This window comes from Vulpes vulpes, chromosome 4 (assembly GCF_048418805.1).
Source record: "Vulpes vulpes isolate BD-2025 chromosome 4, VulVul3, whole genome shotgun sequence".
Taxonomy (NCBI): Eukaryota; Metazoa; Chordata; class Mammalia; order Carnivora; family Canidae; genus Vulpes; species Vulpes vulpes.
In genome coordinates this window covers 112,220,515-112,248,393 of record NC_132783.1, presented here as the reverse complement: position 1 = coordinate 112,248,393, position 27,879 = coordinate 112,220,515, and the positions used below count along the sequence as shown (strand labels likewise).

General features: G+C 39.1%; 1 protein-coding gene across 2 annotated transcripts in view; it reads left to right on the top strand.

Annotated features, from left to right (window-relative positions):
* The window catches only part of SGCD (sarcoglycan delta), an 895,992-nt gene that overhangs the window by 683,154 nt on the left and 184,959 nt on the right, over positions 1-27,879 (top strand). For both annotated transcript variants that reach the window (XM_026008009.2, XM_026008000.2), the window contains one exon: positions 14,105-14,206. In XM_026008009.2, the coding sequence (XP_025863794.2) occupies positions 14,105-14,206 (102 nt within the window). The remainder of the gene's footprint in view (positions 1-14,104; positions 14,207-27,879) is intronic.

Genomic DNA, 27,879 nt, shown 5'->3' with positions numbered 1-27,879 from the left:
GGTTCAGTAGAGGGCATTATTGATTATTTACAGTGTGCCAGGCACTGTGCTGAGCAGATCAAATGCATGCACATGCACGCACACACACACACGCACACAGTCCTCAAAAAGGGATACCCTGATCTCCATTTCACAGAATTAAAAGGCTCAGGGAAGGTTCAATGACTAGTAAGTGATCTGAACCCCCAAATAGGTCTTTTTGATTACAAAACCCATGGTCATGTCCATTGTGCTCTCTGAAATTTAGACAGGCAAAGGAAGAAGGGAGTGCATTCCAAAACATTTTTTAAGTTGAACAAAATCACAGAATCTATTATCAACAAGTTCTTTATTAGAAAATTATTTTTGGAATTAATTCTGAGGTAGTGAGCTTATCAAAGTTGGGTTTAATACTTTCATGAAAGTCTTATTGGAATATATCTAAATTATTGGGCCACACTGGTCCCCCTTGCCTTGGATCGTCCTGTGACTCGCTCCCTGACTTCATCTGGGTTTCTGCTCAGAGACAACTTCTTGAACATCCTGTCAAAAGTACATCCCCCCACACAGCTTCTTGCACTGCCTCCTTCTTCCCAGTACTTCCTGGCTCTAGCTGGGTAATGCTCCAGTAAAAAGAAACAAGTACCTGCCTTTGTTCTCTGAGCAGACAGGATTTTCCAAGGGTTCCGTGATTCCCTGTGCTGTGTTCAGTTGTTCTACTCTTTTGAGAATACATGCATAAAATGTGGGAAGAATATAAGGCCTTAGGGGTACACATGAGGGAGGCAGCAACAGATATCACCTCTAGACCACTGCTTTTTCTTGTTAGTTTAAGGCTAAAGGTAATTGTGGAAGTTGGTAAGACATCTGAAAAGAGCAGAGTATATGTGGTACCATCCTTCAGAAAGCCAATTTGGACATCAAAACTTGAACAGAGGGCCAAATTAATAGGTAAGACAGCTCCAGTGCCTGGAGTGCACATACCTGCCTTTGTTTTTCTGAACTTATCCTCAGAACCTTTCTCACAAGTATCAAAAAGGCCCTGGGTCCTTTGAAGCTGTAACTTGAAGTCTCATAAAAGACACTGTCGTGTACAACTGACAACTTTTCCTAATGAAGTAGAGAGAAGGCAGGACAGGTAGCTCCCTCATGGTGGATACCCTGATGGAAGAATCTATTTTGGGAGGGATTTTCGCAGCATGCATTTTAAATATCACTCAGGCCAGCATCTTAATCGGGCTTTGATGGTGGGAAGTGCTCACGGAGCAGCAGGGATTGCCGTGGCAGGAATTTCATCTGAACATTTGGCATAGGCCTAATCATATTTCACTTATTTCCTTTTATGCGTCTGCTTAAGATAAATGAGCCCCCTCCTTTATCAACAATAGCTCAGGATTCATAAGCTCACATATTTCACCGGGGACAGGGATGTAGCAACCTGTGCTTTATTATCCATCTCTCATTTTTTACCTTTCAAACAATCGATAAATTCTCCATCGAGATCACTTTTTTAAAGGTTGCTTACAAGTTTCTGTTTCAGAACGATGTGCTGGCAGTAGTTTTCATGCCTAAATCCTCCCCAAAACAGGGTGGGAGTAATTTGTAAGAGTTTTTGCAAGAATTTCCTTGCCAAAAAGGAAATCATACAAGATGCCCTAATTGCAGCTTCTCAGAGTCTTGGGCACCAGTTCGCAGTGACAGCTGTGATTTGTTGTTGGCCAGACAGCATCCCGTTTCCTGCGCATCATAACACAGGACTTTTTTTTAAGTGGAGGAGATTTTAATGCTTATGTTGTCCAACTACCCATCATGAACTTGGAGGAAACCAGCTTATCCATGTTTGCTTGGAGAGCTAGCAGAGGGCTCAAGACCAGAACCCAAGTACTACAATATTAGGATTCCATAAGATGTGCTAACATTTCCTTGCAAACATTCTTGAAGGATGCTCTTTAATTAATATCTAGAGGCACACAACAATCCCCATGGTGATCTAGCTGTTTTCCTGGATGGCTAGCAAGCACCATACTGGTCTGGGTAGCTGGTATCTAGCTAGGGCTGTTTGACTTTTCTTCCAGACCTGACTTCATTTGGGAACAATGCTCACAGTTCTTTGTGGCTGACAGAAGACTCTTCATCCAGTCAGTCAAAATTTACTGTCTATCTACTCTGTGTAAGGATTATGACAGGTGACTAGGATAAAAAGACAGTTAAAATACTGCCCTTGCCTGCTAGAAGCTTTCAATCTAGAGAGAGAGAAAAAAAAAATAGAACATGGTCAAGCATGCCTTGGCTGTTCCAGCATCTGCTCAGAATTGAATTATGCTCACATTTCACGAGCTACAACAAATCTCACGGCCCAAACCATCATAAGTGGGTGGGGAAATATAATCCTACATGTACCCAAAGACAGAGAACAGCACAGTTTTAAAATCATGGCTGCTCGATCATCTGGTATCCCTGGCTGACTTCACTGTTATGCCTCTGTGGACTTATAGCTTGGGTGAGACATGAATCTTTGTTGTTTGAAGCCACTGAGAATTTTGTTGTTGTCACCATGATGTAACCTAACCTCTCCTGAACAATACACGTGATTTGTCTGATTTAATCCTCAATTTAGAGGAGCTAATTATCTTGGCTCTATAAGAGTGAGATGCAGAAAGGCCATCAATAAGCTAAGTGGAAGAACTAGCATTTAACCCGTGCATTCTGATAGCAGAACTCATACTTTTAGTCCTGTACTGAAAAGCTCTGTGTGTGTCAGTGTCTGTATGTTCTAGTTACTGAGGAAGGCTTATTTCTAAAGAATTGAAGAGAATCAAGGAGGGTTTCCCAAAGAAACTGGTAGGTATGTCCCAAAAGACAAGTAGGAATAAAGAAATTTGAAAATAAAGAGAATTAGTCTTATTCACTGTATGTGTGTGGGATGAGCCCCCTCCCCCACCCCCTGCTGATTAACTCACCTCCAGAAAAAGTATACAGCAAAGAATGTCCATCCATGTATTACTACTGGCAACCGGGAAATATTGAATGCTTCAGATACCATAGCCTTGGATCTATATATCATTAAAAGAAACTTTATGAGATGTTATAAAATGTGAGAAATCACAATTCTTACCCACAATTCTTACCCTTGAGGCACCAAGGCAATTTGACAGCTTTGTATGTCTTATATCCTGCCTTCTCTCTCCCTGTCTCCTCTGCTTCTTTCTCCCTCCTTCTCTCTTTCTCCCTCCCTCTCTGTCTCCTTCCCTGTTTCTCCCCCTCTCCTTCTTTCTCCCCCTGGCCTTTCCCCCTCCCCCTCTCTCCCTTTCCTTCCTCACATCCTCTCCTCTTCTCTCTCTCTCTCTCACACACACACACACACACACACACACACACACACACACAGACACACATAATATTCTAACCAATCTATGAACTTCCAGCTTTTATGGTAACTTGGCAGTAATAAGGAGAAGAAAGAAAAACTATATGATAAATTAATATCATTCCTTTACAAGAAAGGGAATATGGATGAAGTTGAGATTATATAGCATCTGACCCAAAGAATCAGAAGCTGTGACCTAGACATTGAGGGGTCATCTGGTCTTCTCTTTTGCTGCTGTTTTAATCATCCAGCACTGTTGACTGGTCCCATTATTAATGCTCTCTGGAAAAGATCACTAGCTACCACTATGACCTAGCCCACAGTGTAATTGCCTTGACTACAGAAACAGGTCCTGTGTTTAATTCAGCTCTATCTTCCTTTATGCCACTCCTCCTACCCTGTGCTTGGTCCTTGATGTATCCTTACTACATCAGGACCATCTTTATTTATTAATTATTATTTTTAAAGATTTTATTTATTTATTCATGAGAGACAGAGAGAGAGAGACAGAGACGGAGACACAGGAAGAGGGAGAAACAGGCTCCATGCAGGAAGCCTGACATAGGACTCGATCCTGGGTCTCCAGGATCACACCCTGGGCCGAAGGTGGTGCTAAACCGCTGAGCCACCGGGCTGCCCCCATCTTTAGTACATACAAGTCCAACCTGTATCTTTAGCAACTCCATACTGGGTAGAGGCAAATAATAGGGTTGGCTCATACTGGTATTGTTGCTAACCTGCTCTTTTCCCTAGCACACATCTCTAAACCGCTTCTCTTTGAAGATTTTGGGAATTCCACAGCATGTAACACCAGGTCTCCAGAACCAGATTCATCTTTTCTATGAACACTTTTACATGTCTGTTACTCCTTTTTTTAAAACAACTTTGTTAAATTTACATACTGTAAGATTCACCCTTTTAAATATACATTTCAATGATTTTTAGTGAATTTACTGACTTACACAACTATGACCACAATCCAATTTGGGAGCATTTCTGTCACCTCAATAAATTTGTCAGGCCTACTTCTGGTCACTCTTCACTGCCAGTCTCAGACAACCACTCATCTACATTCCACATCAGTTTGCTTCACTGGGTGTTATATAGAAACAAAGTCATACTGTATGTGGTCTTTTGTGTCTGACTTCTTTCTCTTGGCATAATGTTTTTGAGGCTTATCCATGTTGTCACATGTGCCAGCATTTAATCCTTTTCATTGCTGAGCGTTGTTCTATTGCACAGATACAGAATATTTTATACATCTGTTCATCAGTTAATAGATACTTGTTTCCACTCTTAGGTTAAGGTGAATTTTACTCCAGTGAACATTTACATTCAAGTCTTTGGGTGAACATGTGTTTTTATTCATCTTTGGCAAGTAGCTAAGAGTGGAATTTCTGGGTCATATGGTAACTCTAGGTTTAACTTTTTCACAGTCAAACCATTCCTCAAAGTTCTGCCCTATGCTGTGTTCCCACTAGTGGTAAATGAAAGTTCCTATATACCCATATCCTTGCCATTATGTGTGTTACTCATGTTTTTTTTTTTCCCCCAGTAGCCTAGGAGTGACTAGAAGAAAGACTCTTTATGCCTCCTTACTTGACATTCAGCACAGGGCTGGCTACACACTTAGAGCTTAGCAGTGCCATATGAAGCATAGTGGTGAAGGACTTCTGTTTTGGAGTTGGTGTGTCAGGATGTCTGAGCAACAGAGTCCTCAACTGTGAAATGAGCTAACGGTGCCTACCGCCAGTGAGGATTAATGGACATAATGTCAATGAAGTGCTTTCTCAAATGCATATGGAAACAGTAGCTTTGATATTACTGTTTTATTTGTATGAATGCATGCTTTCTGAACCATCTCTAGTTTAGCCTATTTCTTTTTCACTCTTACAGTCACATATTTAGATGTGTGGGACATCTGCATGGCTCAGTTGGTTAAGCATCCAACTCTTGGTTTTGGCTCAGGTCATGATCTCAAGGTTGTGAGATCAAGCCCCACATTAGGCTCCTCACTCGGCATGCCTGCTTTAAGATTCTCTCTGTCAAAAGAAAGAAAGAAAGAGAGAGAGAGAGAGAAGAGAAGAGAGAAGAGAAGAGAAGAGAAGAGAAGAGAAGAGAAGAGAAGAGAAGAGAAAGAAAAGAGAGACGGAAGGAAGGAAGGAAGGAAGGAAGGAAGGAAGGAAGGAAGGAAGGAGAAAAGAGAAGAAAGAAAGAAGGAAAGAAAAAGAAGAAAGAAAGAAAGAAAGAAAAAAAGAAAGAAAGAAAGAAAAAGAGAAAGAGAAAGAAAGAGGGAGGGAGGGAGGGAGGAAGGAAGGAGGGAAGGAAGGAAGGAAGGAGATACAATGTACTGGGCCATGAGGATTGAATAATGAGTGACACACTATTCCTGATCTCAAAGAATTTGAAGTCTAGCAAGAAAGGACATAAATGTAAATTGATCACTGCAGTGCACATGATAAATGTTCTCATAGAAAGGGACATGGGGTATAAGAGATCTCACATAGGGACCCCAGACCCAGAAAGGATGTCTAACCAGAACCAAAGGACTGGAGAGAAGGACAGAAGGGCTAGAAAGAACATTACTAGCCAAGGGAAGGACATTTGCAAGGGCTTGGTAAGTGAAAGAGTTTGGAGAAGTTGCTACTGTGTTTTGTGTGGACTAAAGGGAGACTGGCAGGAGATGAGGCTGGAGAAGTGTGCAGGTGCCAGATGAGGATGGTGTGAAATATTACATTAAGGAGTTTACTCTTTACCTGTGCTGCTCTGTTCTGTCACATTTTACAGGTAGGGGAGCTCCAAACAAGATGGTTCAATACCTGAATGACGGAAGTGACCATTTATAGATTAAAGTGAAGAAAGTTAGAGTGGTCTCAAAAATCTCTCTGACACTCTGAAGCATTGTTTCTCAGCCTCTCTTTTTATTGCCTCCTCTCCCCTGAGACCATTTTTAGACACATTAATTAGAGCAATTTCTAACTGTTCCCCTCCAGATGAAATTTTAGTACTACAGATCTACTGTGCACGCAGTCTATACCTAAGCATTTTTTTATTTATTTATTTATTTTTTTTTAAATTTTTTTTTAATTTTTTTATTTATTTATGATAGTCACAGAGAGAGAGAGAGAGGCAGAGACACAGGCGGAGGGAGAAGCAGGCTCCATGCACCGGGAGCCTGATGTGGGATTCGATCCCGGGTCTCCAGGATCGCGCCCTGGGCCAAAGGCAGGCGCCAAACCGCTGCGCCACCCAGGGATCCCCATTTTTTTATTTATAAACAAAAAGTGAGATGTGTCTCACCTCTCCCTCAATCACTAATTTTTGCCCGATGGGGACTGTATCACCCTGGTTGAGAATGTATGTTCTGATACATTGTCATCTGCTCGAGGGATAAGCCTCAGTTCTAACATTTTATATTCCCCTCAGTACCCTTCAAAACACAGCATTTAGAATGAAGAAATTCTATCATTTAAGAAATATTTGCTGAGTGCATACTATGGGCCAAACAGTGTTTTAAAAATTGAGACAACAGTGAGCAAAACTCCCACCCCTCACAAAGCTAATGTTCTAAGGCAATCTCTGTAGATAACATCAGTTCACTCTTTAATCCAAATTAAGCAATGCCTGCCATTAAAACTGCCCAGCAAGAGAGAGACTCGCAACACGTGTACTGAAATAGGACTTGGCATTACTTCCAGCCTGGAAAGAGGCTGAAGAGATCAAAAACCTGTTTGATGCTAATGCGGAAGCAAAATCAGAGGAGCAAGAAATAATACTGTCTTTAAATCAGCATAATACTAATTCCCAGCTCCTCTCCCACAAAGGCCAGCAGAGCATTTTACATTGCAGGATTTTTTGGACAGCACAGTATTTTGCCAACACCAGTGAGAAGGGCTCTGGGGGCACTGGTCTCTGCCTTTCATGGGCAGTGGCCAAGAGAACTGTGCTCCCAAGCCCGTGGTTCATTTTAAGTCTGCGAAAGGGACCTATCTGCCATTCCTGTAGAAGGGAGACTTTGGGGAAGCTGGGGCCCCACAGCCCCCCAGGGGTTGTCCCCTCCTGGGGACAGGGTCAGGACGGTGGTCTCTGGAATTCATGGGATTCACAAATCTTTTGTCCACTCCCCAGTTGGAAAACCTATCCTCTCCTTCTTGCCTCCCTCCCTAACTCACGTAGTTTTATCCATTCAGTGGGAGTTACCTTTTACAAAAGAAATCTCTGCTTCTTTGCTCCCCAAATCTCTAAGCCTCATAATGACAAAGCCTAGGAACCTATTTGAAATGGTGATGAAAAGGGGCCAGAGGCCAACATGAGAGATAGAAAGAAACAAATTAATATTTCAGTCCATTGTCCTGCCACTTTGAAACCCCTGTTTATTCTGTACTCATTTTGTAGAAAACTGCATTTGAAACAACCAACCAAACAGTGTGGACCAGATAAAAAATAGAGAGCTGATGCCATCATCCTTGGACTAGCCCAAAGGGAGATTCTCAGATTCCCCCCACCTCTGCTCCCATACCCCACCCCCTCCCTCCTTCGGTCCTCTCTCCCCCAAAGACCTTACAGGGAGGCCATTCTAAATTGGACTGGGAAAATAATGAGATTTCCTCATGTATTTATGAAAACTCCTGTGTGCCAGTCTTGCAGGTAGGCCCTGGTGTATTGCAGTATACAGGACAGCTGGGGCCCTTCCCTCGCCAGGAGGACTGTGAGATCCTGACCTCCACTTTCGTTTCAAATGTAATTTATAGACTTTAGGACACTTACTGGGTAAGATTGGCTCCGTTAAGCCCAGCTTTTTGGCTGCTAGAACTTTTATGGTTGTCTTTAAGAACATTGAAGTTTTACCATTTGAACAGGGAAGGAAAGAAAAAAAAGGTCTCTTTCCTCCTAATTACTTTAGGAGTGACTGTGAATCTTCTAAATGTCTCTTTTGCATCTTACTGGGAGGGAAATTTTCCTTTAAAACTGACCTAAAGCTCCTATATTAATAATACTGATAGCTTCTTATGTCGGCAGTTAAAGGTGAAATGGTTTTAAATAAGGCAATTCTCAAATTGTTTTGATGTGTATCCGATCCAGTCTGACTGTTTCAGAGCCAGAAAGGAGATTCTAATATGGGAACATAAGTCGTTGGCCACTCTAATCTGCTTTGTATTATATTTAGGAAATAGAGACCAGTAGCATAAATTCATACTATCTGATTGAGCTTTCTCACCAATACCATTGGGCAGACCCAGAGACTGAGAAAGAGGCCGGAAAAATGAAGTGATGGTTCTCAAGAATAGAAAGAACCTATAACTGAATTAAATGGTAGAGATTTGGCAAATTTGTGGTGAGTTTCCTACCAAAAGAGGTACTTAAGTAAAGGTTAAATTACTATTGCAAAGGAATCCATTGCCTCTTGGATTACAGGAGTATTTCTCAAACGTTGATCCTTCTGGTTTCTCCTTCACTATTCTCTGGCTGTGTGCCACCTGTTTTGCAAACTGTCTCAGAGGACAGGATGAGGAGGAACCTTTTTTTCTGACTCCCCATGGCTTGTAGCACACAATTGTGTACACAGTTGTCTTTCCAGAAATAGCAGATGATTCATTTTGCTTATGTTCTGTGGCATGGGAAGCAGGTGGGGTTGTAATAAAGAACCTCTGGACCCCAAAAAAGTGAAGTAGAAGTTTTAGACCGTAAGAACAGATGGCATTATTCTTGTGGTTGGAGAGGGCCGTCTCTCCCATTGCTGAGTGCCCTCCCAAGAAAATGAAAATCAAAGTGACCCTACAAAGTGCAGCAAATACCTTATAGCATATTGCTTTCACTTACATTAGGTCAGGTTAAAATAATGAGTAAGAGCATATAGCTTGAATTGGAAAGACTTGTGTTCATATTCCTGATCCCGTCATTGACTAGTTGTGCAGTTGTGAGGCAAGCTACTTACCAGTAAATTTTCTCACTTGTGAAATAGGGAAAATAAAAACTATCTCATAGGATCATTGAGAAGATGGCATGAGATAATATGTGTATAGCACTTAGTATATGACATAGATTCTTGACAAATGTTGCTTTTTAAAATAAATCTTAATTTATTGTAGAATATAAAATTAAGTTAAAAGAACTTAATAATTTATAACAAGTTTTTAAATTGCAAATGCTATTTACAAAAAAATGATAAGTACAGACAAGTAAAAAGAAGAAAATAAAAAGCACTCGTATGTTAGGCAACTACTAAGATACTACTAAATACATCAAAGATTTTCAGTATCAAGTAAATTTCTTTCTGGAATTTTTCTCTATGAAATTTCTTCCAGATTTTTTTATGTGCACATATGATTATATGTATGCATGTGTATGAATATTTATATATTTACATTAAAAATGGCATAAAAGAGGGGTGCTGGGTTGCTCAGTCTGTATCCAACTCTTGATTTTGGCTTGGGTGGTGATCTTGGGGTTGTGGGATTGGGCCTTGCATCAGATTCCACACTCCATGAGGAGTGGTCTGCTTGAGATTCTCACTTTCAGGTCCCTCTGCCCTTCCCCTGACTCATAATCAATCAATCAATCTTTTAAAAAAATGGAATAAAATGTATGTATAGGTTTCTTTATTATTTCATTAATAGTGGATTATCTACATTTGCCTATGTTATTAAATATCTCTGCAGAAGATATATCATGTTCTATTTTATCATATTCAGTTATCTTTTTCACTTGAGATTTTTAGGTAGTTTTTAAGTTTTAATTTTTTCCCTCATAACTGGCTTGGTGATAAACAACTCTATAGCCAAATAATTTCACATTCATAGGATTATTTTGTTATGATTACATTCAAGAAGTAACATGGTAGTTTTCAGTGACAATCAAGAAAATGAAATACAACATGAAAAGCACAGAGTATAGTAATGTAGTAATGAGCATCTAGTAAGTCATCCTTAAATGTTAAGGATAGCAGATCTATATACTGTAAGAGGGGAGGGAGATATATTTTATTTGGAATATGCTAGCTAATTACCCCAAATATAATCTTCTATGTAAGAGTTTATAGATTCAGGTTTAGTATATGTTTCTATGTAAAGGTCTGCTTCTCCACACTAACAGAAGTCTTGTTTTAGAATAATCTAAAGCAAGGTAATTGACATATCCTTTGCAGTTGGGCATGGAGATGGATTAGGTGGATATTTGCTTTTTCTTTTTTCCTTTTGTTGTGGATTCTACATGCTACTAATGTGTTACGAACATACCCTCCAGCCCAATGCCTCTCTCACTGGGTTTGAATGCCTAGTCTGGGGTCCTTTTGGCAGAGTTGTCCCCACAAGTACCAAAAATAGAAATATACAGATGGCACACTATCTATGAAAGGACAACATTGACCTGAAAAATCTGTTCTCATGCATAGGCTGAAGTGCTGTTATGAAGGAGGGATGGGGAAAAGTGCCCATTTCCCACTTGGTCATTCAGTACCCCCCAATGTGGTGTCTGTCCTGAACGTATTGATGTACAGAGTACATGGCAGTGCCAGGGAGAATAAATGGTAGTCTCTGGTGAGAAACCTCAGGAGTCTGAAAAAATGTAGCTTAGTGAAATAGGCTGGATGGGAACTGGTGAACTATAGAGCATATGATTCATAGAGTAGCACAGGGTAGCAGCTATTCAATTCCAGATAGTGGTGGCCACGTGAGAAACCAGGCTCAGATTTCCTAGAGCTTCCCGTTTCACAAGAAGTTGATAACCTGGATTATTTTTTTTCAGATCTTTCCATTTTCAAATGTATTCGGGAAAATGTAGGAATCAATTGGTAAACACTGTGTGTGCATGTGTGTGTGTATTTATATGTATGTGTGTGTGCATATGTATATATGATGTGTTTTATTAAGATGGGTCTCTAGCTTTCTAGCTGCAGATCTTGAAACTTATCAGCCTCCACAATTGCTGAAACCAGCTCCTTAAAATGAATGTGTATGTACACACACACACACACACACACACACACACACACACACACATCCTTTTCTATTCCCCTGGAGAACCCTGACTGATATGGGCACACAACCACACTTATTTGGAGAAGAGGAAACATGGTGGAGGGACAAGTATAGAAGCTAGACTTCTTTTAATATATCTTATTTTGTAGATTTGACTTTGGTGCCATCTAAATAGTTCACAAAACTAAGCCTTAAGAAAGCAGTCATGAAAATTTGAGAGGTGGGAGGAATGAAACAAGTAAACCTGACTGGACAGAAAGTTGGTAATGCTACCAACTATACAGGATGGAATCAACTCAAGTAGCTTTGAAATCCAGTCATTTGTGCCTGCCTAGAAGGATGCACTCTAGAGCTTTTTTAAGACAAATTTTAAATTGTTTTTCTTAATTATAATGTTAGAATAGTACCGGCTCTGTATATTGTGGGTTAAATCAGATGAGTAATCATTTTGGTGTTGAGAACATAGTTTTTTGGTATGTAAGAAAATTACTAACACTTTAAGATCCATGAGATTAAATGGAAACATTCATATCTTCAATTTGAATTGAAGTTTAATGGGAATTCATGGTATATTCTATTTAAAAAAACACAGAACTTATTTTCTAGCTCCATCCTCAGAAATGGGTCAATCCAGTAGCCATGAGCACCCAAAGCTATCAGTTTGTGGTCTCTAAATATTAGTTGCCACAAAAATAAACCAAGCATTCTTATTAGAAATGGCTGGTTCCAGCCTGGAACAGGACATGAATGCAATAACCCTGGATCATGTTGTCATACCAGAAGCAAAAGGGCCATCAAAGACTACTGAATAATATTAAAAGGACTTAGGGGCCAACTTGAAGAGGTTCCCACTGAGCAAGGGTAAGAAAATTAAAACTTGAATAGCAATAGAAACCACATTGGAATGAAACAAATAAAAAAAAATGTCTGTAATGATATTTTTTAAAAAATAAGTTTTAAACCAATAGGTTTAGAAACCTATTGGAGGATACTAGGTAACCAATGTTTTGAGAATCAATAAATAAAGGAGGAAAAATCAATCACCTTTCAAGTTTTGTAAACTATAATTTAGGGTAAACAGTGGATGAAATGTAATTTCTCTTGATGGAATATCCCAGTTAATTAAGAAATGATAGAATTTTTTTCTTTTTTTTACCAATTTGAAATCTCTGGTTGAAATCATAGATCCTCTAGGCAAAGATCACCAATGTCTGATGACATCACAGCAGAAGACATTGTATGGCTCCTGAAAGAATATGCAGTAGACAGAAAAATGTGATCCACTTCAAAGATGTCAATGTCCTAATCTCAGAACCCCTGAATGTGTAACATCATGTAACAATGGAGAATTAACACTATGGACAGAATTGTATTTGCTAATCAGGTGACTTTAAAATGGAGAGATTATCCTGGATTATCCAGGTATGTCTAATGAACTTACCAGGGTCTTTAAAAGTGGAAGACTCATCATCAGAGTGATAAACATGAGCCAAATTCAACCAGTCATTGTGGACCTTGGAGATGAAAGAGGCCACAAGTCCAGGAATGTGGATGGGCTCAAGAGGCTAGAAAAAGTCAAAAAATGCATTCCCCCCGCTGCCTTTGAACTTCTAGATAAAAGTACAGCAGCGCTGCTGGCACCTTGATTTTTGCCCTTTGAGTCTTGTGTCAGACTTATACAGAATTATGACATAATAAGTTTGTGTTGTTGTAAGCCATTGAGTTTGTGGTTATTTGTGATGGTAGCAATAGAATAATAATATATTCCATTTCCTGGAATGTGTTCTTCCTAGAAAACTGAGCCTAAATCTCATCAATCTTCTTGTTCTAACTACCAATTTACAAGCAGCATAGGAGACAGAATACATTGTATTAAATTATAGGAATGTTCAGCAAAATATAAATGCTGGGCATTGCTATTAGAAAAAGTGGTTTGTTCTCTTCATTAAATAAAGTACGTATATGTGTGTAGATCTATGAGAGAGAACCTGACTGACTGAAGATTTTTAGGAAATGACCTACAATTTCATGTATCAACCAACTATAGGGAACCTGATTCAAATAAGCAAATCGGAGAAGAGAAAATAAAAATGAATGAAATCTGAACACTGACTCTGGCTATTAGATGATACTAATGATTTTATTATTTTTTGTGGTGGTGGTAGTGATGGTGTTATGGTTATATTTAATCAAATGAGGTGGGTGTGGTGAGCATTGCAGATAACAATAAACATACATGGATCATTGTTGAAGACGAATGATAGTGCACAGGTATTTGCTATTTATCCTTTCTATTTTTGTATATATTTTAATATTTAATAGAATGTCAGTAAAGATGTCAACAACTAATTTGACCTCTTGAACATTTTGTGAGCAAAACACATTGTGTCCAAGAACTGGAGTCAACCAACAGACTACCACTTTACAGTTTTTGCATAAAGTTTTGGAAACCAGAAAATTATCCTTTTATCTTTTCCTGCTTACCTCCTGCCTCCATTCTGTCTGCAATGCCTAGCAAAAGGACTTTCTTCATTTGTGCTAGTGAATGAGTAGGGGGCATTAGTTTGCTTGGATTAGAATTTCCTTAGAATAAGTGAGCAAAAAGGATGATATGCTTAAGTGCATTGAACAATATCTCTCAGTATTTTATGGACCCTCTCTCATTCCACCTCTCAAAAAAAAAAAAAAAGCAGTAACTTTGTTTCAATTCTTGAAAACCTGATATTTTTTTGAAATATTAGCTAATTGCATTTTCTATGTTATCTCCGTGCATCTATTTCAGGATGGAATGGGGAATTTGAGAATCACAGACAAAGGTCTAAAACTAGAAGGAGACTCCGAATTCTTGCAACCTCTCTACGCCAAAGAAATCCAGTCCCAACCAGTAAGTACTGCTGTGGTGGGAAAAAAAGGAATGGTGGTTTATCTGGAATCTAAATCTGGAGAAATTTATCATCAGCCATCAACTGAGTATAGAGCATCATGGGAGGGAATGGTAATGTAGGTAGTGAGATATGATCAAATCTGAAGTCTTGATTATAATCACCGGTGTGGTACTGTATGAAACTGTGATGACCTGTCTGAGCCTTTCACTGTTCCTGCCAAATGGAGGGTAATAACCTCTGTTAATGAACTATTCTAGATTATGTTGCAAATATAAGGCAAGAAAATAAATGTGAAAGTGCTTAAGTACTATGCAAGTCCAAGAAATTATTGCTATCTTTTTTAATTGTCAGGTGCTTTAAATGCTATCTGTGGAAACAGAATTAAAGAACTAGAATTTTGTTTTTCATTAAGAATTTGAACATTGTAGCCAAGGTTTGTTAAAATCATTTCAATATGTCAACAACTATGTTCTGAAATGGTATTTAAATAATCACTCCAGCATATGTGCTTTGTTCCATGTATTTTGCTGCTTTGTGTGCATTATCATTTCTTAATTTAATCCATAGGTTGGTCCACAGGGTTGGCAATTATGGTTGCCTCAATCTTACAGATTAAAGAATTGAGACTTAGAGAACTACTATGTTCAAAGTATGTAGAAGGGCAAGAACTTCAATGCAGGAAATCTAGTTCTAAAGCTTTTCTGTTAACTAGAGTCCCCTACCTAGCCTTTTTCTCTCATTCTTTCTTTTTGTCATGATAGAGGTGATTTCTAGATATTTTGCTTTTATTAACTGATATTGTCAAAATTAATTTTTGTTTCTGAGTGGGGTTTTTTTTGTTTGTTTTGGTTTCTTTGGTTTTTTGTTTGTTGGTGGAGTGGTGGAATTTGCTGGTTGAAGATTAGTAATGCATTTGCTCTTCCTAGATTTGGTTCATGTCCACATGCAAACAAAAAGTATGTGAAAGGTCCCCAAAGCATTATTTGCACAGTGTGCATTGATGAGCATAATTAATAAAATTCAGCAACTTGAGGCAGTGGGTAATTTTATCTGAATGCTATCTAAACTACTGAATTCTATTAAACTGAATTCTCTTAAGCTACCAAATTGCCAATACCTTTACTTCCTTGTGTGCCTAATAAAAGGGTGGGAGCCATGATGTTAAAATTATCAAAAAGAGCAATCAGTTCAGGTACCCTATCAGTGATTATAAAATTTAACTGTAAGCCATCACATACTGGGTTAGGCACTAATGTTCTAAGAGTACTGTAAATGCATCCGTTGCCTTGAAGAAATATCCTAGAAGGAATCATGGGATAAAACTATAATAAAAGAAGAGTCAAGTGATGATTCTATGTTAAATGGAGATTGCCAATTTCAAGCATTTAAGAATTCACTCTTACGAGCATTGCTTCAATCTATATTTCTCCCAACCTGGTAAGTGGGTTAGTTAAATTATCTTTTGAGTTATTAGTTGTACTTTAAATTAATCTTGTCTTTATTAAACTATTTTTGAGTATTGTTGACACAGTGTTGTATTAGCTTCAGGTGTACAACATAATTCAACAAATTGGAACATTATGCTATGCTCACAAGTATAGATACTATTCATCGCCATACAACATTCTTTTTTCTTTTTAATAAATTTATTTTTTATTGATGTTCAATTTACCAACATACAGAATAACACCCAGTGCTCATCCTGTCAAGTGCCCCCCTCAGTGCCCGTCACCCATTCACCCCCACCCCCCGCCCTCCTCCCCTTCCATCACCCCTAGTTCGTTTCCCAGAGTTAGGAGTCTTTATGTTCTGTCTCCCTTTCTGATATTTCCCACACATTTCTTCTCCCTTCCTTTATATTCCCTTTCACTATTATTTATATTCCCCAAATGAATGAGAACATACAATGTTTGTCCTTCTCCGATTGACTTACGTCACTCAGCATAATACCCTCCAGTTCCATCCACATCGAAGCAGATGGTGGGTATTTGTCGTTTCTAATGGCTGAGTCATATTCCATTGTATACATAAACCACATCTTCTTTATCCATTCATCTTTCGATGGACACCGAGGCTCCTTCCACAGTTTGGCTATTGTGGACATTGCTGCTATAAACATCGGGGTGCAGGTGTCCCGGCGTTTCATTGCATCTGTATCTTTGGGGTAAATCCCCAACAGTGCAATTGCTGGGTCATAGGGCAGATCTATTTTTAACTCTTGGAGGAACCTCCACACAGTTTTCCAGAGTGGCTGCACCAGTTCACATTCCTACCAACAGTGTAAGAGGGTTCCCTTTTCTCTGCTCCTCTCCAACATTTGTGGTTTCCTGCCTTGTTAATTTTCCCCATTCTCACTGGTGTGAGGTGGGATCTCATTGTGGTTTTGATTTGTATTTCCCTGATGGCAAGTGATGCAGAGCATTTTCTCATGTGCTTGTTGGCCATGTCTATGTCTTCCTCTGTGAGATTTCTGTTCATTTCTTTTGCCCATTTCATGACTAGATTGTTTCTTTGCTGTTGAGTTTAAGAAGTTCTTTATAGATCTTGGAAACTAGCCTTTTATCTGATATGTCATTTGCAAATATCTTCTCCCATTCTGTAGGTTGTCTTTTAGTTTTGTTGACTGTATCCTTTGCTGTGCAAAAGCTTCTTATCTTGATGAAGTCCCAATAGTTCATTTTTGCTTTTGTTTCTTTTGCATTCGTGGATGAATCTTGCAAGAAGTTACTGTGGCCGAGTTCAAAAAGGGTGTTGCCTGTGTTCTCCTCTAGGATTTTGATGGACTCTTGTCTCACATTTAGATCTTTCATCCATTTGGAGTTTATCGTTGTGTATGGTGAAAAGAGAGTGGTCTCATTTTATTCTTCTGCATGTGGATGTCCAATTTTACCAGCACCATCTACTGAAGAGAGTGTCTTTCTTCCAGTGGATAGTCTTTCCTCCTTTATCGAATATTAGTTGGCCATAAAGTTGAGGGTCCACTTCTGGGTTCTCTATTCTGTTCCATTGATCTATGTGTCTGTTTTTGTGCCAGTACCACACTGTCTTGATGACCACAGCTTTGTAGTACAACCTGAAATCTGGCATTGTGATGCCAGCAGATATGGTTTTCTTTTCTAAAACTCCCCTGGCTATTCAGGATCTTTTCTGATTCCACACAAATCTTAAAATAATTTTTCTAACTCTCTGAAGAAAGTCCATAGTATTTTGATAGGGATTGCATTAAACGTTTACATTGCCCTGGGTAACATTGACATTTTCACAATATTAATTCTGCCAATCCATGAGCATGGAATATTTTTCCATCTCTTTGTGTCTTCCTCAATTTCTTTCAGAAGTGTTCTATAGTTTTTAGGGTATAGATCTTTTACCTCTTTGGTTAGGTTTATTCCTAGGTATCTTATGCTTTTGGGTGCAATTGTAAATGGGATTGACCCCTTAATTTCTCTTTCTTCAGTCTCATTGTTAGTGTATAGAAATGCCAATGATTTCTGGGCATTGATTTTGTATCCTGCCACGCTACCAAATTGCTGTATGAGTTCTAGCAATCATGGGGTGGAAGCTTTTGGGTTTTCTATGTAGAGTATCATGTGATCAGTGAAGAGGGAGAGTTTGACTTATTCTTTGCCAATTTGAATGCCTTTAATGTCTTTTTGTTGTCTGATTGCTGAGGCTAGGACTTCCAGTACTATGTTGAATAGCAGTGGTGAGAGTGGACATCCCTGTCTTGTTCCTGATCTTAGGGGAAAGGCTCCCAGTGCTTCCCCATTGAGAATGATATTTGCTGTGGGCTTTTTGTAGATGGCTTTTAAGATGTCAAGGAATGTTCCCTCTATCCCTACACTCTGAAGAGTTTTGATCAGGAATGGATGCTGTATTTTGTCAAATGCTTTCTCTGCATCTAATGAGAGGATCATGTGGTTCTTGGGTTTTCTCTTGCTGATATGATGAATCACACTGATTGTTTTACGAGTGTTAAACCAGCCTTGTGTCCTGGGGATAAATCCTACTTGGTCTTGGTGAATAATTTTCTTAATGTGTTGTTGGATCCTATTGGCTAGTATCTTGTTGAGAATTTTTGCATCCATGTTCATCAGGGATATTGGTCTGTAATTCTCCTTTTTGGTGGGGTCTTTGTCTGGTTTTGGAACTAAGGTGATGCCGGCCTCATAGAATGAATTTGGAAGTACTCCATCTCTTTCTATCTTTCCAAACAGCTTTAGTAGAATAGGTATGGTTTCTTCTTTAAACGTTTGATAGAATTCCCCTGGGAAGCCATCTGGCCCTGGACTTTTGTGTCTTGGGAGGTTTTTGATGACTGCTTCAATTTCCTCCCTGGTTATTGGCCTGTTGAGGTTTTCTATTTCTTCCTGTTCCAGTTTTGGTAGTTTGTGGCTTTCCAGGAATGCGTCCATTTCTTCTAGATTGCCTAATTTATTGGCATATAGCTGCTCATAATATGTTTTTAAAATCGTTTGTATTTCCTTGGTGTTGGTAGTGATCTCTCCTTTCTCATTCATGATTTTATTAATTTGAGTCTTCTCTCTCTTCTTTTTAATAAGGTTGGCTAATGGTTTATCTATCTTATTAATTCTTTCAAAGAACCAACTCCTGGTTCTGTTGATCTGTTCCACAGTTCTTCTGGTCTCGATTTCGTTGAGTTCTGCTTGAATCTTTATTAACTCTCTTCTTCTGCTGGATGTAGGGTCTATTTGCTGTTTTTCCTCTAGCTCCTTTCTGTGTAAGGTGAGCTTTTGTATTTGAGTTCTTTCCAGTTTTTGAATGGATGCTCGTATTCCAATGTATTTCCCCCTTAGGACTGCTTTTGCTCCATCCCAAAGATTTTGAACGGTTGTATCTTCATTCTCATTAGTTTCCAAGAATCTTTTTAATTCTTCCTTAATTTTTTGGTTGACCCTTTCATCTTTTAGCAGGATGGTCCTTAACCTCCACGTGTTTGAGATCCTTCCAAACTTCTTGTTGTGATTTAGTTCTAATTTCAAGGCATTATGGTCTGAGAATATGCAGGGCACAATCCCAATCTTTTGGTATCAGTTCAGACCCGATTTGTGACCCAGTATGTGGCCTATTCTGGAGAAAGTTCCATGTGCACTTGAGAAGAATGTGTATTCAGTTGAGTTTGGATGTAAAGTTCTGTAGGTATCTGTGAAATCCATCTGGTCCAGTGTATCATTTAAAGCTCTCGTTTCTTTGGAGATGTTGTGCTTAGAAGACCTATCGAGTATAGAAAGATCTAGATTGAAGTCACCAAGTATAAGTGTATTATTATCTAAGTATTTCTTCACTTTGGTTATTAAGTGATTGATATATTTGGCAGCTCCCACATTCGGGGCATATATATTGAGTATTGTTAAGTCCTCTTGTTAGATCCTTTAAGTATGATAATAGTGTCCCTCTTAATCTCTCACTACAGTCTTCGGGGTAAATTTTAGTTTATCTGATATAAGGATGGCTACCTTTTGAGGACCATTCGAATGGTAAATGGTTCTCCAACCTTTTATTTTCAGGCTGTAGGTTTCCTTCTGTCTAAAATGAGTCTCTTGTAGACAGCAAATAGATGGGTCCTGCTTTTTTATCCAATCTGAAACCCTGCGCCTTTTGATGGGGTCATTAAGCCCATTCACGTTCAGAGTTACTATTGACAGATATGAGTTTAGTGTCACCATGATATCTATTCAGTCCTTGTTTTTGTTCCACTGAACTTCACCATGATATCTATTCAGTCCTTGTTTTTGTTCCACTGAACTTCTTCTTAAAGGGGAATTTTAAGAGTCCCCCTTAAAATTTCTTGCAGAGCTGGTTTGGAGGTCACATATTCTTTCAGTTCCTGCCTGTCTTGGAAGCTCTTTATCTCTCCTTCCATTTTGAATGAGAGCCTTGCTGGATAAAGTATTCTCGGTTGCATGTTCTTCTCATTTAGGACCCTGAATATATCCTGCCAGCCCTTTCTGGCTGCCAGGTCTCTGTGGCGAGGTCTGCTGTTACCATAATACTGCTCCCCGTAAAAGTCAGGGATTTCTTGTCTCTTGCTGCTTTAAGGATCTTCTCTTTATCTTTGGAATTTGCAAGCTTAACTATTAAATGTTGAGGTGTTGAACAGTTTTTATTGATTTTAGGGGGGATCTCTCTATTTCCTGGATCTGAATGCCTGTTTCCCTTCCCAGATTAGGAAAGTTTTCAGCTATGATTTCTTCTAATACATATTCTGGCCCTCTGGCCCTTTCAGTGCCCTTGGGAACCCCAATTAAACGTAGGTTTTTCTTCCTCAGTCTGTCGTTTATTTCCCTTAATCTATCTTCATGGTCTTTTAATTGTTTGTCTCTTTTTTCCTCAGTTTCCCTCTTTGCCATCAACTTGTCTTCTATGTCACTCGCTTGTTCTTCCACCTCGTTAACCCTCGTTGTTAGGACTTCTAGTTTGGATTGCATCTCATTCAATTGATTTTTAATTTCTGCCTGATTGGATCTAAATTCTGCAGTCATGAAGCCTCTTGAGTCCTTTATGCTTTTTTCTAGAGCCACCAGTAGCTGTATAATAGTGCTTCTGAATTGGCTTTCTGACATTGAATTGTAATCCAGATTTTGTAACTGTGGGAGAGAGTACTGTTTCTGATTCTTTCTTTTGAGGTGAGGTTTTCCTTCTAGTCATTTTTCTCAGTGCAGAGTGGCCGAAAACAAGTTGTATTGGGAAAAGGAGAAAAAGAGAGGAGAAATAGAAGGAAAGAAAAGAGAAAAAGAAAAAAGAAAAAAGGAAGAAAAAAAGAAAAAAAAGAGAAAGAGAAAGAAAGAAAGGGAAAAAAGGGGTGGGGGAAGCAAACAAATCAAAAACAAACAAACAAAAAAAACAACCCACACATGGGGGAGTATCTTCTGTTTCTGAATACTTTAAGTCCCTTGACTTCCCCTGGAACTTGTCCGTCTAGCTGGTCTTCTGGGGGAGGGGCCTGTTGTGCTGATTTTCAGGTGTTAGCACTTGGGGGGGCTGCTCTGCCCCCTGCCTGGTGCAGGGCTCAGTGGGGGTTGTTTACCCCGTGAGGCCCCAGGAAGAACAACCGCAGTGGCGGCGGCCAGCTCTAGAGCCCTGGAGTCAGCTCCTGCAGTAACTACAGAGCTCTCCCTCTGCAGGGCCTGGAGGCTCCGGGATGGGGCCGCTTATCTGCTCAGCTCGGGGCAGGAGTGTCCTTGCTGTCCTGGGCCCTCGGGGCCTCTCCCTGTCCCGGGTGGAGGCCAGATCCTGGGCTGTGTCCCGGTGCCCTGTGCTCCCGCGCCTGTGCTGTTGGATTCTGCTCCTGGCCACGCAGCCCCCTTTCCACGGAGCATGGCCCGAGCCCCTCCGAGCTGCTCCCGGGTCCCGCCGAGCGCTGCAGCCCTTAGGGAGCTCGGTGCACTCTCCCCGGGGGTGCAGGTGTCTGTTAGTGTCCCAGGGAGCCCGAGGGCATCCCCGCCCTCCTGGGTCCTGCTCTAACTCCCTGCGAGCCCCTTTCCACCTGGGAAGATTGGTGCAGCTCCTGCTCCTCCGGGACGGGGCTCTCCTGTCCTGGCGACACTGGCCCCAGCCTTAGCCCGGCTCCTCGCAGGGCCCCTCCCCCTTGGAGGCCTTTTGTTTATTTATTTCTTTTTCCCCGTCTTCCTACCTTGATAGAAGCGCGAACTCTTCTCACTGTAGCATTCCAGCTGTTCTCTCTTTAAATCTCAGGCGAATTCATAGATTTTCAGGAAAATTTGAAGGTTATCTAGGTAATTTGGTGGGGACAGGTGATTTGGGGACCCTACTCCCGCCATCTTGCCCCTCCTCCCACCATACAACATTCTTATAATATCATTGACTATATTACGTATGCTGTGTCTTTTATTCCTCTGACTTATTCATTCCATAATTAGAAGCCTGTATCTCACACTCCCCTCTACCCATTTTTGCCAACTCACCTCCCCTCTGTTCTCTGTATTTCTAGGTCTGATTTTTTTTTTTGTTAGTTTATTTTTTTTTCAGATTCCACAGGTGAATGAAATCATATGGTATTTGTCTTTCTTATCTGACATCATAATACTCTCTTAAGTCCATCTGTGTTGTTGAAAATGGCACTATCTCATTCTTTTTATGGCTATGTAATAGTCCTGTGTGTGAGTGTGTGTGTGTGTGTCTGTGTGTGTGTATATACCGCATCCTCCTATTCTGTATTAAACTTATTTAATTCATTATTTCAGAGTGATAATATCCTTTAACTGGTGTTGGCCCCTTTTTTGTAAAGGGCCAAATAGCAAATATTTTATACTTTTATTTTTTATAACTCTCTAAAAATATAAAAAATGTTCTTATCTTGAGGGCCACCAAAAAAATAGGCTGTAGCCTATAGTTTGCCAAACCTTCTAGCCTATATTAGTGATACTTCTATAAATATGTAGATGATCAGCTAAATTGCATGTGGTATAAGGGAGCATATTTGGGTAGAATAGTTGATGTGTTACATAAAATGCCCTGAGATAAGTTTCCTTGGCATAAAATTAGAGTCCTATAAAATAATTGAAAAAAAAAATAAAAATGTTAAAGTTTTTAAAAATGGAAAAATAATTTTAAAAAGGAATTGAGAAATGTGTTTAGAAGACTTGAAAGTGGATACAGGATTACATCTCTTAGGCCAATATGCAGGAATTGAACTTTTTGCAAATATTCAGCCAGTGTATCTGAAAATCAGTGGTCATCTGACCCCAACTCAAAAATACACTTGATTGAAAGCTTAAAAAGTAATGATAATATCAGAAAACTTATTTGGGGCTACCTTGGTGCCTCAGTGGGTTAAGCATCTGTCTTCAGCTCAGGTCATGATGTCAGAGTCCTGGGATGGAACCCTGCATTGGCTCAACAGGAAGTCTGCTTATCCCTCATCTTCCACCCTTCCCCACACTCATGTGTGCACTTCCTCACTCTCTCTAGCTTTTTCTCAAATTTTTTAAAAAGCATAATCTAATCTTGAAAAATCAGTGAATTAAATTCAATGCTTTCACATCATGATTTAAGGAAAATAAAGTTTCAGAATTCACTGTTTTTCATTGTTCTTAAGGAAGCATTTTCCTTCCAAAAATAGTGAATAAAGCTCTTTAATTTAAATGTTTCTGACAACAAAATAAATATCTCCTCACTGAAGAAAAAAAAAAGAGATACAGATATGCATATACAGCAAAATCCACCTGTATGTCCCATGAGTTCTGAAACAGTGCCCATATCCATATCCTCTTCTCCATCACACGCCACCTGTAGGCTCCAGCCAGCACCTTCTCTCATCTGCACCATCGTGACAGCCTCCTTCCTCTCTGCTAACTTCCTCTCTTAGCCTCACAATCCACAAGTCAAAGCCAAAGTAGACTTTTTGAAATATCAGGTCTCTCTACCCTTTACCAAGGATTCTCTGTTAACTTCCCATTGGACTGGAAATAAAATCCTAACTCCTCACAAAGACCTGTAAAACTCTCTCCTAAATGTTTTTCATCAAGAGCTCCTTGTGGTCATCCTGTTCTCAGTTTAAATGTTGCCATTCTAGAAAGACCTTCCTCATTTAGCACAACAACCATATATAAAATATCACCCTGGTTCCCCCCATCCCTTGTAACTGTCATCATTTGACATTCTTGTTTGCTCAAGAATATAGATTGGCAGAGCAGAAGATTGTGCAGATTTTCGCATCCTGTATTCCTGAGCCCTACTGCGGTATCTAGCACATAATATGTGCTCAGTAGATGCTTGTGAAATTAAAAAATAAATCATTAAAAATAAAGTGTCACCTACATCTGCTTTGCAGGGGTAAGCATGGTTAACAGTTCAGTTAGCCATTTCCCATAAACATATTTTTATAAATAAAACCATACTTAGCATACTCTTCAGTACTTGTTTTCCTCCAAAGAAGATGTAAACAGTAAATTTTCTGTATCTAAATAATATTTAAAAGTTTAAGACCTTTTGTGAGGCATAATTGACATAGAATAGATCATACCTATTTAAAATGTGTACTATGATACATTTCTGCATATGTATTTTATACATGAAATCCTCACCACAATCAAGATAATGAGCATATGTGTCACCCCTGAGAGTTTCTCCCATGCTGCTTATTAGTCACTCCCACCCTGTTCCCAACCAACTTTCTGTCCTGTACTTTCTGCCCTGCACATTACTTTGCATTTCTTAGAACTTTACATAAATGGAATCGTATAATTTGCATATGTGAATAGTTTTAAAAATACATTGTCTAAATTGCTTCATCAAGATCTCGTAACCATTTATTTAATATCCAACCGAAGAATTTTGCCTGTAATTGGGCCATCTTGGCTTGGCTGGGGAGAGATAGCAGAAGTGGCTCAGATCTTGACTATTTCCCTTTTAGATGCCATCAGAGCACTGAGAAGGAACTAGAAAATAGCACTCTAGGCATGGCAGCCAGGGTAGAATTTGTTTCTTTGGATTTTCACAAAAAGTAAAAACAGATACGCTGGATCAAAAAGGCAGAAGCTGGTAACTTAGTCCCTAGGGCTCCCCTACCCTCAAGCGCAGAGTAATTGCCTGCTGAACAGAACCGGGTTCTGATAGCACAGAAGGTGGAGAAGGATGGTTGAGCAGGTGACCAGTAGAATTTGCCATACTGACTGACTCATAACCTCAACACGGTGCTCACATGACCCTCACGTGTAGCATTTTCCCCCTCCCATCTGGCAATGTCAGCTTATTGGTTTTTTTTCTGATGCACCTGACCATAGACCACCCCTGGGCGACTCCTCTCAGAAGAAACATCTGCAGTATCATTTCCCCATAGGTCACAGCTGCCTTTATTTCTTCATCCCATTGAAGAGATATCAGTGCCCATTTGAATAAGATTACTCAGCCCCTCTCAGTGAGGATAACTAATGAAGCAGTAGTTCATTCTTCTTCTGTGTTTCATTGATCTGAGCGGAATTGGGGTTGGTTAAGCAACCCACACAGTGTTCAATACTGTATCGGATTTCATTACTGAAGGTTGCAATCCTGTAGAGTCACTACAAATGATTAGTATGATAGCACTCACTCTGGAAGATATATTAATGAGAAAATGTTCATTGCTACAAAAACTTCCATGTGGGAATTGAGTGCAAGTCCCAGGATGTGCTAGCTTTAGCCACATGGATGCATAGATTCTATAAGTATCGTGCAGCTCAGAAAATAGATTGAAAAGGACACGCACTAAATTAACTACTCTTCCATGACATCTAAAGACCAGCCTGTCTCTAGAAATACTACTTGAATGCATTAGCACAGAATATTGTAAAGTTAGGAGATATAATGCCAAAAAAACTCTGTGTCTAAATCCACATTTCTGAGTGTGAGGTATCTTTTTTAGTTCCCAAATACAACTACAAAATTTTGGCAAGAGCTTTTAGTAGATAGGTTGAATGAATGAATATGAAAGGAGACTTTTAGCCACAAAGTCTCATTTTGAATAAAAGTGGTCCATCCCTACTTTGGAGAGACTGTTTACCTTACTTTCCATGATGCTGCAAGTAGATGGTGCTTTTATATGATTTAATGTGAAGTGATATTGGAAGGGAAACTAACATTTCTTGGGCAGCTACTATGGGTATGTTGTGCCAGGCCTATAGCAGTAGGAACATTGTGTGGTGAGTTTATTTCTATACTCACTTCAAACTATACTTCTGGTGAGTATGGTGGTTCTAGCCCATTGCTATATGGAATTTAGAAGTTTACAAAAGGAGGGATAGAAAAATAAGTTGGAGGGGGATAAAGATATGAACTTACTTTAAAAGAGTAAGGTAGAAAATTATCATATAAGACTTGAGATTTATAAGTCTTTTAAATGTCCCTATCCTATAAAAAAAAAACTCTCAAATTTTAAGATGGTCTCACTTACTAAGACCTGTGTTATAATTACAGTATTTGAAATGGGGCTTTAAAAGTTGCCTGCACCAAGAGACAGTATCCCACCATGGTTAAACCCATGTGCTGTATTGTTGAGTTCAGATGGCAACAAGTGCTACCAGTTGACAGATGAGTGATACTTGAGAAGTTTCTTAATTTGGCAAGTCTTGCTTCCTTGCCTGTAAAATTGATATTAATACCTACATTGTGGTGGTTATAAGTAAGATAATATTTATAAAGTTCTTAATACAGAACTTGACATGAAGTGAGTATTCCTAAAATGGTAACTCCTGCTCTCATTCCCTTCTGACAAGGACAATGACAGTAATGATAACCATGACAGTGACAGAAATTTTCACCATCAGCAGCATCATGATGTGGCCCACATCTCACCTGATGTTTGAACTTGCTCTGAACCAAATGGTCTTTCTCTTCTTCTTGAACGTCATCTTAATGTCAAACTCAGTGCCCTCCAAGGAAACCCATTTCATAATAAATAGCTTTTAGCTTTAAATATTTTTTTCACTGAATTACAGTCTTCCAGTGTTCAATTCACTTTTTCCTCATCCTTCTGCTTAAAATGTTTTATTACTGGCACAGTCTTTCTTTTTATTTTTTTCCAATCTTTCTGAAAAAAAAAAAGTTTTATAGTACATGTCAAGTACATTAAAAATGTTTATACACTTTGATCCGGGAATGATATTTCCACTCATTTTCAATCTACAAAGAACCAAACATAATAAAATATTTCAATAATAAAATATACACAGCCGCCAGTGCTATACAAAAACAAGGCTAAGGGTTGGTTCATATGAAAGTCTGAATGCCACATATAAAATGGGGTTTGGAAGTTTCCAAGTAATGAAAGTTGAGAAACTCCTGCATTCTCCTTGAAAGTCAGAGCAGGACATCCTCACTGTACATTTTTACATTTGGATATGTAATCTCTTGTTTTAGGGAAGGATAAGTTTCTTAAATTCCATTTTGATTTTAGTGTGATGTGAATCAAGTTTTATTCCACCAGTCTGAATTATCAAGGCACATGTAGGCCAAAAGTTGAAAGCCCCTAAGAAGTCAGTTAGACCAATCACCTCACTTAACAGATAGAGTCCCAAAGCTCAGAAAGGAGGTAAGATGTACCTAAGTTCTACCAAGGAAATGTCAGAATGAAAATCCAGAATTGCAGTCTTCTTCCATCCCAACGCATTGTATGGTAAATGATTTTTCTCATGACATTGTTTGGAACAATAAGCTGAGTTGTGCATAGCCATTTGCCTCTCTTGCGGAATTATTTCCTGGAAGGTATGTTAAGTTCCAGAGAAAATTCAAAAGCACTGAAAAAAAAAAAAAAGGAAATTAGAAACAACAGTGGATAATACAACAAGAACAAGCTTCACTATGTCTGATCTAGTCATTGAGCTGATAGTGTCTACTTCAGAAATTTATTGTGAGGGCTAAATGTAGTAACTTCAGTGACCCACTTTATAACCCGAGCTCTTGGAATGAAAACTTACAACAGAAGTTGCAAACTGAATGCATCCCATAGATACAATCTACTTGCATAATACAGTATTTTTTTCTTTTAATATGAATTTTTTAAATATTGAAATAGCTGGACATTTCACATTTAAAAAAAATCTACATTTTATGAATCTCATAAAAAATTAAAACGCAAACAAAAAAAGAAAGTCTGGAGAGTGGTTTGATATTTCTAAAGGCTGGATCTGAATAGAAGATACCTCCTTTAGATGGG